The sequence below is a fragment of the Sinocyclocheilus grahami genome, unplaced genomic scaffold (assembly GCF_001515645.1).
Source record: "Sinocyclocheilus grahami isolate Dianchi unplaced genomic scaffold, SAMN03320097.WGS_v1.1 scaffold519.1, whole genome shotgun sequence".
Taxonomy (NCBI): Eukaryota; Metazoa; Chordata; class Actinopteri; order Cypriniformes; family Cyprinidae; genus Sinocyclocheilus; species Sinocyclocheilus grahami.
The window spans coordinates 386211-400793 of NW_015505698.1; the positions used below are offsets into that span (position 1 = coordinate 386211).

A 14583-nucleotide genomic window follows, 5' to 3' on the forward strand; every position below is an offset into this window, starting at 1 on the left:
GTCAGAACAGCCGGCATTGTAGTCTACTCTCCCAGGATCAGGAAACAGTCCTCCATAAAATGTGCTGCACACATCTGAATATTTGGGTTGAAGTGTTCTGGAACAGTGTTGTAAATACAACTTAACCACTGATTTCTAGTCGTGTCCTCTTTTGGAAGACCAAACAAAGTAGTTTCGCTTTCACGACGAAACACAGCGTCTTCACGACATGACGGCGACGGTGGCAGCAACAATAAAGTCACGCCTTCTTTCTTTGCGTGAACATTTGGGCGGCGTTATGCAAATCTTCCCACATAGTGATGTAGACATGTGGGGGCGTGTTAGAACGAGCAGTTTTAGGGGGGCGTGGCAGAGTCTTAACTTTGATAAAGAATATCTCTTTGGGTTTGAGACTTTAGTCTTTGCAACTTTAGGGATCTTATCTATTCACGAACAGCTTGTAACACTCTCGCTATTAACAAACCATTAACTACGACTTTTGACTCCTAATTTGCTGCTTATTAATAGTTAGAATATGTGATTTATAAGTACTAATAAACAGCCAATATGCTAATAATAGGCATGCTAATAAGCAGCTAGTTAATAGTGAGAATTGGTCCATTTACTAAAGTGTTGCCTGCAAATATTGTTGGGCGATTAATCAGCATATCATGTAGTCTTATCACGTTGACCAAAATTTTAGATGAACATCCCTAATTGATGTGTGGTGTTTCTCAGATCTGCTTGGGAAATGTATCGGTGAGGAAGCAAAGTATGAGGGCGTCAAGATGCTTTTCAACGCCATTCAGCAGCCATTGCTCAACAAACAGGTCCTCAAACGCTCTCACTCTCTGCTATGTTGCCTATTCTCTTTCATTGATCTTTTTCACGGATCTCTCATTTGCTCATAGATGACGTACGTGTTGCTTGACATCGCTGTCCAGGAGCTGTTCCCAGAGCTCAGTGAGGTAACGCTCTCCTTCACCACTCACACTGTGACACAGAGCAGCTCATCGTGTTATTAATGGAGCTTCTGCTGTTTTGTCTTTTGTAGAATCAGAAGGCAGGTCTCTCCGTCTCCACTAGATGGATGTAAAACATTATCGGACCTAACATCAACATTATAAAGCGTTTATTGCACTACTAAAATACAATTATTTATTGACTTTAATGGGGTTTGTATGCCATGGCTATTCATTGGAAACCTGCCTTATTTTTACAGTCGAGTAGTAAAAGCATGATAATAACAAAAGGTTTGGATCAAGTAGATTGTGATTCAAGACACATAATGTCATTATCAGCATGATAACATTCTTCAGATCAGATGTAAATAAACATTTTACACTCTTGATGGTCCCTGAAGATACTCAGAAAGACACAAGATACAGACAAGTTAAAAATAAAAAAATCAATGACAGAACTGAGACATTTCATATAGTGTCACAGCCATGTGCAAAATAAAAGTACTGAAAAAAATGTTTTTGTAAATGCACTTCTGGCTTTGTGCTCCGTAAATAAAATCTTAATATATCCAGCAGCTTTGTCCCTGGTTATGTGTTTTACAATAAATCTTAATCTATTTAAAATAAATGCTTTGTAAAAATATGAATAGCTACCTTAGAAAAAAAGAGGATGGAGATTTCTTGCCAGACAAACCGCTATCTATAATCATCACAAGCTGTGCCGTTTAATTAACCATAATCATCATCAAGAAACAAATTACAGATAAATAACTTTACCCTTTTTTATAAGAATCTCATGAAAAGATGTACAGGTCATAATTGAGAAGAAAATAATAATTTTGGAAAAAGAAAATGTCTGTTTGAGGACCAAATTATTACTGTAATACAAAACAATAAAAGTTGACATGAATTAAATCATACTACCATAATGCATAATGTAAATTGTACTTTTTTTTTATTTTCACATTGCAGTCATGAGAATTTGAGGTTAGGGTTAGCTGAATTATCATGAAATATTACCAAAATATCCTTAATGGGCCTAAAAATAGGCTTTTTAAGCAAAAATTATTTTGAAGTGAAATATGATCTGGACATCTCTTTGTGAGATTCAGCATAAGTATACCCTCTATGAGTTTTAAAGATGAGATAGAAAGATCCCTATAGAATAAGAACTTGTGACTTTCTTTGATCCTTACTACATCACAGTGTTGCCAGTTAATCTGTTTGCTTCTATGACAGTAACTAATCTTTGGATTAAAGGTGTCTTTTGTTCTCTCTGACTGTACAATGACACACAAATGGCTACATAATAAACGACTAAACAAACGTGACCCAGAGTACCCACACCAGCAGAATAGTGGACATATATCCTCGATGTCCAATACAAGAGCTTGTGAACTGAATCCGTCCTTCCACAGCTGGATGAACTCTCTTTCTCTCTGAGATGTAGCTGGCAACAACTGCTATATCCAGGTCGCCTATGGAATATGGTACACAGTATATTGTAATGCTAAGTGTATGATGAAATGTGCATATACAGGTGCATCTCAATAAATTAGAATGTCATGGAAAAGTTCATTTATTTCAGTAATTCAACTCAAATTGTGAAACTCGTGTATTAAATAAATTCAATGCACACAGACTGAAGTAGTTTAAGTATTTGGTTCTTTTAATTGATGATTTTGGCTCACATTTAACAAAAACCCACCAATTCACTATCTCAACAAATTAGAATACTTCATAAGACCAATAAAAATAACATTTCTAGTGAATTGTTGGCCTTCTGGAAAGTATGTTCATTTACTGTACATGTACTCAATACTTGGTAGGGGCTCCTTTTGCTTTAATTACTGCCTCAATTCAGCATGGCATGGAGGTGATCAGTTTGTGGCACTGCTGAGGTGGTATGGAAGCCCAGGTTTCTTTGACAGTGGCCTTCAGCTCATCTGCATTTTTTGGTCTCTTGTTTCTAATTTTTCTCTTGACAATCCCCCTTAGATTCTCTATGGGGTTCAGGTCTGGTGAGTTTGCTGGCCAGTCAAGCACACCAACACCATGGTCATTTAACCAACTTTTGGTGCTTTTGGCCGTGTGGGCAGGTGCCAAATCCTGCTGGAAAATGAAATCAGCATCTTCAAAAAGCTGGTCAGCAGAAGGAAGCATGAAGTGCTCCAAAATTTCTTGGTAAACGGGTGCAGTGACGTTGGTTTTCAAAAAACACAATGGACCAACACCAGCAGATTACATTGCACCCCAAATCATCACAGACTGTGGAAACTTAACACTGGACTTCAAGCAACTTGGGCTATGAGTGTCTCCACCCTTCCTCCAGACTCTAGGACCTTGGTTTCCAAATGAAATACAAAACTTGCTCTCATCTGAAAAGAGGACTTTGGACCACAGGGCAACGGTCCAGTTCTTCTTCTCCTTAGCCCAGGTAAGACGCCTATGACGTTGTCTATGGTTCAGGAGTGGCTTAACAAGAGGAATACGACAACTGTAGCCAAATTCCTTGACACGTCTGTGTGTGGTGGCTCTTGATGCCTTGACCCCAGCCTCAGTCCATTCCTTGTGAAGTTCACTCAAATTCTTGAATCGATTTTGCTTGACAATCCTCATAAGGCTGCGGTTCTCTCGGTTGGTTGTGCATCTTTTTCTTCCACACTTTTTCCTTCCACTCAACTTTCTGTTAACATGCTTGGATACAGCACTCTGTGAACAGCCAGCTTCTTTGGCAATGAATGTTTGTGGCTTACCCTCCTTGTGAAGGATGTCAATGATTGTCTTCTGGACAACTGTCAGATCAGCAGTCTTCCCCATGATCGTGTAGCCTAGTGAACCAAACTGAGAGACCATTTTGAAGGCTCAGGAAACCTTTGCAGGTGTTTTGAGTTGATTAGCTGATTGGCATGTCACATGCAGTGAATTGGTGGGTTTGAAGTGCACTTACTGTGCCGGTGTAACACCGAGAACACAGAGAAAGTCTCGCGACCCCCTACGGAATGATCCTCGACCCACTAGTGGGTTGAGAAACACTGGCCTAGTGAACCAAACTGAGAGACCATTTAGAAGGCTCAGGAAACCTTTGCAGGTGTTTTGAGTTGATTAGCTGATTGGCATGTCACCATATTCTAATTTGTTGAGATAGTGAATTGGTGGGTTTTTGTTAAATGTGAGCCAAAATCATCACAATTAAAAGAACCAAAGACTTATAACTACTTCAGTCTGTGTGCAATGAATTTATTTAATACACGAGTTTCACAATTTGAGTTGAATTACTGAAATAAATGAACTTTTCCACGACATTCTAATTTATTGAGATGCACCTGTATAATGACTTACCGCTGTCATGCTTGAGTTTCTGTTGTTTGATCATAGAGTATCCATCTCCTCCGTCCATTAGGTAAGAGGGCAGCACCACTTTATACACCTTCTTTTGGTTGAGCGGTTCATAACGGGGCACTCGACACTCAGTGCAGAGCACATTCACGCTTTTAACACGGTTTCCAGGCGATTTTGATAAATCATACACCAGCTGAAACCCTGCAAGGTAATTATAAACATCAAATGAATATCTGAATTAACACTCAAGTCATACGAACTAGTTTTATGATGCTTTGTTCATTTTGAGAGCTTAGCAACATTTGTCCATGCTATTCCAGTACTCAAATTGAGGGGGAGCGCTAGTTCACTTATGGCGCTTTTCCACTGCATGGTACAGCACGGTACGGCTCGGTACGGGTCACTTTTGGGGGGTTTTCCACTGGGTACAGTACCTGGTACTTTTTTTTAGTACCACCTCGGTTGGGGTTCCAAGTGAACCATACCATTACCAAAACGTGACGTGTAAACTCTGCTGATCACGGATTGGCCAGAGAGAATCGTCACTACCTGCGTCACTGAACTTGCGACACAAACACAAAAGAACCGCTAGATTTAAATCAGCACAGCCAGCGAAAGATCGAACGCAACTGTTTTGAACGAGCGCACCTTTTTTTTAACAACCAAAAGTTGTTGTCTGTTGAGGAAGTACAGATGTTCCTCTCATTGATAGCAGAGGAGCGGATCCAGCGAGAGCTTGATGGGGCGAAGCGGAATGAAAAAGTTTTTTTTTAGGAGTCGTGGTAGTAGAGGCGGCGCAACTATTATAACGACATGCGAATAATCCCGCCCACTCTAAAGCGGTACTGAACTGCAGTGGAAACGCAAACCGTGCCGAGCCGAATCGTGCCGTGCCGTACTGAGCCGTACCGAGCCGAGTCGTACCACGCAGTGGAAAAGCGCCAATAGAGTATACTTATAAACAGCTTACAAGAATTTCCCCAAAGTAAACGTACCTGACACCTGTAGGAATTCACCAGTGCTTCCTCCGTATCTGCGAACGGAGTGCTCAAAGACCTCGCGCAGAGTCGATCCATTCATTTGGACCAGGTCAAATGTACCTCCAAATGGCAACGCAGCGATCAGATCCTCCATTGTGATGGAGCCTTCAATCGAAACATGCATTATGTGTTTCAGTATTATATTTACTGCTCCTGAAATCCTTAAACATCACAACCAAGTCAATTAAACTTAAGGGATATCGATCTGTCCCGTTAGGAAGCATAAGTGATTGTGAATCAGTGTCTCATACCATTTCTGTTTCGCTCATCAATAGGTGATCGAATGGCTCCACCGTTCAGAATACAAGAGCTGACATGGTTCCACTGGATTTCATCAGCGTATTTAATATTATTATGAACCTAAAATACAAGCAGGAAAGGTGTCCTTAAGAGCACGATTTTCAGCAAATCTACCAAATTATATAGCAGGTCTGTTTAGAGTTGACAGTACTCCAATTTAATTTGAATTTCTATTTTCACTTTGCCACTGGTTGAAATGTTTGCTGTTCGGATCATTTTATTACTTTCAAGTTTGGATTTGGCTCAAGTTTCAAGTTTTCAAATTTGCTTCTGAGACTGCTGTTAGTTCCTATTGGGTTTGAGATTTTGCGTTTTGGTTTTGGCTGAGCGATAAGTGCTTGATTGAACTTTTTCAGGTACAAAGACTGTTTCTGAATGTGTATTTGTTTGTGCCTGGTATCAACATCTTTCTCCAGTGATCCAAGTCAAGACATGACAGATGTTAATACAAGATGTAAGCAGACACATATTCAAAAACAATCACGCAATATGTGTCTCTGCATGTTGTTCTCAAGCACGCTGAAGAACTATGAAGTTTTGGCATGTTTGGCGTTCCAATTTGTTCTGATGTAATGCTTATTTTATGCATGCAACCAGCAATGGTTGATTGTTGAGATCAGTGGATGGTCCTACAACCATTCTGGATGCAGCTTACACCTAGATTTCTCTCAGATCACACTACACTAATGATAATACCAGGTGTAAACAGGGCCTTAAGATTAACATCTGCATTGTCACTCAATGCATTTGTAGGTGTTAAAGTTGAACTATTTTGTACACAATATTCATACATCATGCTCTACAGAGTGAGATGTTAGTCCCATCTAGAGTAGTCCTCATGTCCATGAAAAACAATATGCAAAATAATGCTATCAAAAATATGTAACAGCAAATGTATCTTTAAAGTCGGTCGCCGTGATTTTGCCAAGTAAGACATGTTCCTGGATCAACATCTTTTGTTGATCCTGGATCAACATTACTGTCCAAAAATATAGACTAAACCCAATCCCTACCCATAATTTATTCCTAAAATCAGTGTGAAATGATATCTGATTAACAAGGGTGTAGAAGCACCTAACCCTGATCGTAAGTCTAAAACAGATATTTCCTGAAAATGTATTCCTCAATTCTGATTGGTTGATTGGAATTTTGTTTCAGGATCAACAAGGATGTTGATCCAGGAACATGTTGTACGTGGTGAAATCACGGTCACCCTTTAAAGTCACAGACTTATTCACTCACCATGGCATCACAGATCAAATTTCCCAAATTACATTCACGGAATCGACATTCCTCAAATGTTCCATTGAGATAGACTAGAGTCTGTCCCACATGCTGAGCAGAGTAATTGGCCAGATTCTTCCTCCAAGCGTCCACTTCAGCCTGAATGACTGGATCTTGACAAAATCAGATCACAGGTTGAAACTGGCATATCAATAGGGCAAACCACAATAGAAATGCATCACATCTGATAGATACGGTGTAGTACAGGGGTGTCCAATCCTGCTCCAACACACTATCCTGGAAGTCTCTAGTGCTCCTGAAAACCTTGATTAGCTGGTTCAGGAGTGTTTATTTAGGGTTGGAGATAAACTCTGTAGGACAGTGGCCCTTCAGGAGCATGACTGGGCACCCTAATAAGTTATATTAGTATACTAATGTCCATTGAGTGCCCATGTTTTCAGTGGTCCTGGTTTCATGAAGTATTTGTGACCCTGGAGCACAAAATCAGTCTTAAGTCGCTGGGGTATATTTGTAGCAATAGCCAAAAATACACTGTATGGGGCAAAATTATCGATTTTTCTTTTATGCCAAAAATCATTAGGATATTAAGTAAAGATCATGTTCCATGAAGATAAAAATTTCCTACCGTAAATATATTAAAACTTGATTTTTGATTAGTAATATGCATTGCTAAGAACTTCATTTGGACAACTTTAAAGATGATTTTCTCAATATTGTGATTTTTTTGCACCCTCAGATTCCAGATTTTCAAATAGTTGTGTCTCGGCCAAATATTGTCCTATCATAACAAACCATACATCAATGGAAAGCTTATTATTCAGCTTTCAGATGATGTATAAATCTTTCCTGTTCATTTTCTCTGTAAGGATTTTGAAAAATTCTTAAATCAAGAGTTCTATGACTTGAACCAAACCAGTCCAAGATCGCAACATTGCAAGCTTGAAGCAAATCTGGGGGGAAAATCCAGGAAAAGAAGCGAATTTGCTCGCAGATTTAGTTGCAGGCTGTATTACACTTTTATTTGAGCAAAATTGCTCATTAGAGATTGCTAAACTCCAACTTTCCATGTTTGCCGGTGTTTTCAGCTTCCGAAAGGTAGAGAGAGCACATGCAAATGGTAGCCAGATTGGAAGATTAAATAAACTACTGGGCAGAACATGTATCAATTCAAGATAAAAGCTTGTTTAAGGATTAATAGCCAGCAGATAATTCACGCAGATGAATAAATAACTGCCCTATCTGAACTGATCCAACACTGAACTGAGCTGAATAGTGACCCTGTTGTCTTTTAGTATCTGAATTGTGAGATGAGTTTCCATAAGTGATTCTGTTATTTTCCTGTTTACTGTGAACCAACTCAATTACATCCTTGGCAAAGCTTCATCGGCTTGGGCAACTACCTTGTTACAGTTTTCATTTTCATGATAAGATAAAATACTTGGCTCAGAATTTGACCACTGAACACGCTGTTTAAAAACATTTCCCTACTGCGAAGATGGGATTTTTCCTTCCGGAAGCCTGTTTTCCTATAAGCTCTACTGACTTGTTTTAAATTCTCTAATTTGTTTCCATGTTTCCAGTTTTCTTACCTGGTGCTGTTGAGTTATCCAGAAGAATTGGATTGCCTGAAGACTTCACCACATTTCCATTTGAATCAAAAGTCACTTTTAGGAATCCCAGATACTTTCCAAAGGCATAGGCCTGGACCACAGGAACCTGGCGCCCATCATCTGACTGGACCATGAATGGATATGGTCCTGCAGGAACTTCTGTGGATGGTGGAGTTCCTACAGAGATGAGCACACAAAATAAATGGACAGAGAGTACATACTTAAATTAAGTACAGTAATAATACTGTGCACATTTTTTTGTAGTAGTTAATATAATTTGCTTTAGTGTGCTGTTGATAGACATTCCTTTTACTAATACTCCAATAATCCAGAGAGGGTTTTGTATGGACAAGGAGTCCAGCAACAAATAGTATGGGCTCACACCAGGTATCACCCAGGTAAATCTGGCCACTTAATAACACAAAATAAGAACACACCTCTTCCTAGCAAGTCACATAATTTATGGCATCATTTATGCCCAGAGGACAGAAGCGAAAACCCATGTGTAATTCTTGGGGTTAGTGGTCTATTCCTGCTTGCCTAGAAAACACAAAGGCTGTAGCAGAGGTGAGTAACATGCAAATGAGTAGTATTTGGCAGCCTGACCAGAGTTTCTGAAGCAAAAGAAACTTTAGTCAGTGCTGTACTGGTTAGCTGTTTGGATCAAAATAAAGCATAATACTGTTTCACCTTTAGTCCATCACACCCATTACGGTCACAAAGCCCATGTCTTTTATTAAAACACAGATTAATCAAATTGAATGAGAGTGGTATTAGAGGTGTATGGGCGTTACTTTGTTTGTGATGGGCTCAGCACACCTGTGCATACACCATTTAGCACTTTAATGTATTTTTGCGGAGCTGTTCCAAGAGACCACAGCCCTTATTAAGAGAGTGGAAATGAAAGTTCTTGATCTTATTATGAGTGTCATTTTGTTTTGAAAAGTGCTGGGAACGGACAGTCCATTGCACATCTTTAACAAATAAAATGATTCACAAATTAACCTCTAATTTGTGGTCCTGGTGAAAGAAGGTGTAGAATAGAGGTACACTGTTAAATTTCATTGAGTAAAAATTACGAAGTGTACCAGCCTCTGTGAAATTATATTTTCTTATTTTATGCAACTCCACAGTTAACTGGACCACAACAAAAACAGCACAATGTAGTTGTAAATTCACATCGATTGGTGATTGAAAGAAAAAAATCTGGCATTTAGAGGTGAGTGAATTCTGACTCGGAACTCTTGAACGCAAAGGCCAATCACAGGTGTTCAAGAAATCAACAGATATGACTGATTGGCCACATTGCTCAATGCTACAAAAACACATTGTAAATAGAAAGTTTTAATGAACACTAACGCAAATACGCACTGTAGCCTTTACCAAATATCCTATTATTACAGTTTTAATTGAGGGTGTTTTGACTGTGGCGCGTGTGGACGTGTGGCGCTTCTGTGCTACACGGAAGGGGAAAAAAAACGTAAATGATAGGAAAATATATTTTTTTAAATAGTAATGAATTCGAATAAATCAAAAAGTATAAACTGACACCAATAATAATACATATAAACCCATAGGCAATTAAATGATACATACCTGTGTATAGGAATGTATTGGTGTGCCCTCCAATCACAACATCCAATCCTCGAACTTTCTTTGCGATATTTTGGTCCACTTTGAACCCAGAATGTCCAAGGGCTATGATCTTATTAACACCCAAAGTGATGAGTTTGTCCACTTGAGTCTGTAAAGCAGTAACCTCATCCTCAAACTGGAGATGGGGGCCTGTAAAATCGTATAAATATGAAAAACCCCATCATGTTATTGATGGCTATAACCAAATCTTTTTGCTAGCAAGCGTTTACCAATACTTAAAGTATTTTTTCTAAACTCTTTAACACAGCAACACACCTACATCACACAATTAGCCAAACCTTTTTCTACATATACTAAATCTATCAAAACACAGCAAACCTGATTCAAAATTGAGTCATTCGGCCAAAACATTAGCACTAGATTTCTATCCAACAGGAACATATAGTCAATCATAGCACATAGTCTGTCAAAATGCTAACAATTAATTACAAAAACGGCATTACTTGTCATGTTTCAGAGTGACCACTTTCTTTTGGATGTGCTCAAGTTGTCCATTTATAACCGAAAACTGCATAAAACTTGAAGCATAAGAGAAAAAAGTGTGAATTTTGTGTACCATTGCAGCTCTACTAATAACTGCTGGAAGATAGTTCATTCTGCTACTTCTCAGGTTGCTTATCAATTTTAGGATTCTGCTTACAAAGCCTTGAACCTGAACCAAACTATTGGAACTTGTATCACTTTCTCAGTTTAAAGGATTATGAAACACTAGAAAACACTACATTTTCTGAAATGTTAATATAAATGTTTGTGTTGTGCAAGAAAATGTTAGCCTCCATTAATGTATGCAATGAATTCATGTCAGCTCGGCTGAAATTCTCTTTTATAGAGACAGAGCCTTCGACACAAACGCAATACATTCAAACTGTCTTCAGAACTCCTCGAGTGCCTAGAACTAATCAAACAGTTTATATTTCTGAATTAACATTGGAAAAATGTGTGTGTATGTATTTATTTGTGAATAGAGATCACATCATATGTGTGTAATTGCATGATGCACTTACACCACAAGCACTCGTCGGAAATGTAACGCCCCTTACCATAATCGCCAGCTTCATCTTTCAAAATAAATGTAAAGACAGTAAATAATGTCATTAGTTTTACCATCAGTTCAAGCCAGAAAGGGGAACAGAGTCGCGTGACAGACACAGTGATGAAGCTGGTATGTGTTTGCAGTACACAAGCCACGGTTAAGACAGCTGACTCCACTGTGACCCTGTCTCTCTCTCTCTCTCTCTCTCTCTCTCTCTCTCTCTCGCACACACACACACACACACACGATGTGCAAAACTCCGCATTTGAACAGTCAATAGCAAATACTTAAACTAATAACAAAACAGTAGCTGATTCAGAAGCGCCAGATTATCATAGCAAAGTCAGAATGACCTCCTCTCCTAGGTTCACGAAACGGTCGTCCATAAAATGCATTGCTGTTCTGTTGTAAGTAATCTTAAAGATTCCTAAATGCATCTACTTCTGGAAGGCCAAATAAAGTGCTTTTGCTTTCGTCTAGAAACACACAGCGTCTCCCTGACATGCTGCTTCAACACTAACTGCGGTTACTGAAACCACGCCTTCTTTCTTTGCATGCACATTTGGGCACATTATGCAAATATTTCCACATAGTGAGGTAGACATGTGGGGGCGTGTTAGAACGAGCCGTTTTAGAGCTTTTAAAAAACTGGAGAAAAAGATGCAATGTTGCTAGGTGATTCCAACAAATCGTATATACTTTTGTATGTCTTTTAATGGAGAATGTGAAAATAAAAATAACTCATTTTTGAAAATGTGCTCATTGTGTGACTAATTTTGCCATCACAGGTCACATATGTCGCTGTCAGTCGACTACATTGCCATCTGTGCCAAATGACTGTCGTATCTCAAAGAGTGACTGTCTGTGCGGTCCTTCAGACTTCCATCGTTAGCTTTAGAAAGGACAAACTTGCTACATCTAAAACTCACAGACACCTAGTGACCCGCTATACTCAAGGCAAATTGATTTTCTTCAGTTTGGGCGAAGAACGATTAAAGTACCTTTGCAGTGTTATACTGTTAGCAAACATCTCAACGCTCACACTGAAGTAGCAGCGTTTGGGTGAATATGTAAATATGCGCTGTGCGCTTTCCTCTCAATAACAAAATAAGCACACAACAAAAATCAAAGCGGTGAAACAACAGCAGTTAAGAAAGCATCTGATCATAGCCATGTGGATGATTGCACAAGTCAAGATTGTCTTTGCGCACCGAGTCTGAAATTTTCGCCCGTCATAAAAAAATTTGGATCAAGTTCAATTTTCTGCATTTTTCGCATCTGTAACAAACATTTTGACTCGGTGTGCAAGGTTTCGGTGCGTGACGACGACAAATGCAAAAAAAACATGAAAACGGTGTGCAAAGACCTTTACAATATTGCATTTGAAAAAAAAAAATAGCCTAATTTAACACGAAGAGACAACTATTAGTAAGCCATTTAAAATGACACATTTCACCTATATACTTAATAGCAAACAGTCTACATGCTGGTTTGTGAAAACATGCCTTTCTCCTTCTTAAAGCACGATGATATAAGACGTTGTTAAGAGTGTGATTTGCAACATTATGTGTAAACCTGGCCTGGCTATTATGAAAGTAATAAAGTATCTTACCTGGTAGAGACAAAGCAGGGGTCTCCACTGACGTGTAACCAACAACACCTACTTTCTCTGAGTTAACAGTGAAGATCTTATATGGGAGATAGAATCCGCTGATCCGAGGAGCAATCGTTTGATCGGCTTTAATATTTGCGCTAAGAACAGTACAGTTCACTTCCTGAAGGAAAGGTTTTAGGAGGCCATCCACTCCATTGTCAAATTCATGATTTCCTAAGGCCTAAAAGAAAGTAAAAAATTAAATATATTATGTCATGAACATAAAATCAGTTTAAAGGCAATGGTTTGCATTAGCATTTTTGTACAATTTGCATGCATGCACCAGTAATTGGTTATAATTACATTTGAAATGTTTAATAAAGGCATGTTGAAGCAGTGCTGAACATGTTCTGAAGGAACACATGCACATCAAATAGTTTTCCGTAAGGTGCCGAGTCCAATGTCACCAACCATAAAAACTCAATTCTTTAGTGTAACAATTAAAAAGGAAAATACATGTATTTAAATATAAACAAGTATAGTTTAATAATTACATTCTATCAGCAATTTAAGTCCAAAAAGTTTTCTATGTCTGGCTCTTTTGTAGCACTTTAAATGGAGAATAGAAGAATTCACCCAACCATTTCTAAATTTTCTTTGACAGTGGGTGATTTGGGAATCTGCATTTGGGAGACACCTATTCTGTTTATGTTCCACAAGTTTGAGTCCCACTACACCTGAACAGGTGCTCTGTCCACTGTAATGAAGACCCCAGTGGCTCATGGAAACCTGTCCAGTACACTCTGTCCACTTCTGCTCTACAGTACGTCAATGATAAAATGAGGAATACATCCCTTTGGCGCCCATAATGATGGAAAACCTGTCAACACTTCAAAGAAATCCCATGAGTCACTGTGATGAGCAACTTTCAGGAAGGATTTGTTAAAAAAGCTAGATGTTGTAAAGAGTTTCATTTTATGTCTGTACACCTAAAGGGCTAAAGCCAAAATCTGTTCAATGTGTGCAAAACACTCATTCAACACAGAAGCTGTTTTTGGCACCATGACCTGCAGCTCTTAGTGACTTTCCTAGAATAACTTGAACACCCCCCCAAAAAATGCAACTATGAGAAATCTTTTTTTTCCCCACTTCTCCGAAGTAGCTACACGACGACTCATTTGCATTAATCGTTTAATCGCATCGAGTTGCTTTGGGTGTGGGCATGCTCAATTGTGAACTTTTTACATTGCTCCATGTACAAGAAGCTTTACTTTACTTGATTGTAGGCTACTTTATTATCCACGTAGTGGAAAATTTTCTCTGGCTTCATAGTACATCACCAACATATAAAAAACACATAAGAAAAACATGCAAGATACAAACAAAAAGGGAAAACTGAACGCGTGTTAAAAATGTTTCAGCTTTTTTGTTTTAAAGCGTCAAGCGTTCTGTTCCATTCCCATTCCCAAAGTTTTTAATGGCGGAAAAGTTAGTTTGACGTTGATTATACATTCGTTTTTTTTGCCAATTAAACTGTTTTGAGCGCTAACTAACTCAGATAGACATAAATATAAGCCCTTTACATTGCACAAGGCTTAATTTCTAGAGGGGGAAAATGTAAAAAATGAACCATTTAAATAATATATATGTGTATTTGTTTGTGTGTGTGTGTGTGTGTGTGCGCGTTTTTGTGACAAATGAGGACATACATTTGTATAATAACATGGGTATGACAGGTATTACAAGGAGAAGGTGACTTTTCAGGACATTACCCCATGTCCCCACTTTTCAAAACGCTTATAAATCACACAGAATGGAGTGT

The 14583-nt window shown here is 38.7% G+C and overlaps 2 protein-coding genes across 2 annotated transcripts in view; one reads left to right on the forward strand and one right to left on the reverse strand.

Moving 5' to 3' along the window:
- The window catches only part of snx14 (sorting nexin 14), a 52697-nt gene extending 50962 nt beyond the window's left edge, over window positions 1–1735 (forward strand). The window contains exons 27-29 of the mRNA XM_016237590.1: window positions 718–809; window positions 891–947; window positions 1034–1735. Of these exons, the coding sequence (XP_016093076.1) occupies window positions 718–809; window positions 891–947; window positions 1034–1075 (191 nt within the window). The 3' untranslated portion in view covers window positions 1076–1735. The remainder of the gene's footprint in view (window positions 1–717; window positions 810–890; window positions 948–1033) is intronic.
- The window catches only part of nt5e (5'-nucleotidase, ecto (CD73)), a 25260-nt gene continuing 11791 nt past the window's right edge, over window positions 1115–14583 (reverse strand). The window contains exons 2-9 of the mRNA XM_016237589.1: window positions 12780–13002; window positions 10075–10263; window positions 8458–8655; window positions 6866–7020; window positions 5575–5683; window positions 5279–5428; window positions 4284–4484; window positions 1115–2419 (exon numbers count right to left, since the gene is read on the reverse strand). Of these exons, the coding sequence (XP_016093075.1) occupies window positions 2259–2419; window positions 4284–4484; window positions 5279–5428; window positions 5575–5683; window positions 6866–7020; window positions 8458–8655; window positions 10075–10263; window positions 12780–13002 (1386 nt within the window). The 3' untranslated portion in view covers window positions 1115–2258. The remainder of the gene's footprint in view (window positions 2420–4283; window positions 4485–5278; window positions 5429–5574; window positions 5684–6865; window positions 7021–8457; window positions 8656–10074; window positions 10264–12779; window positions 13003–14583) is intronic.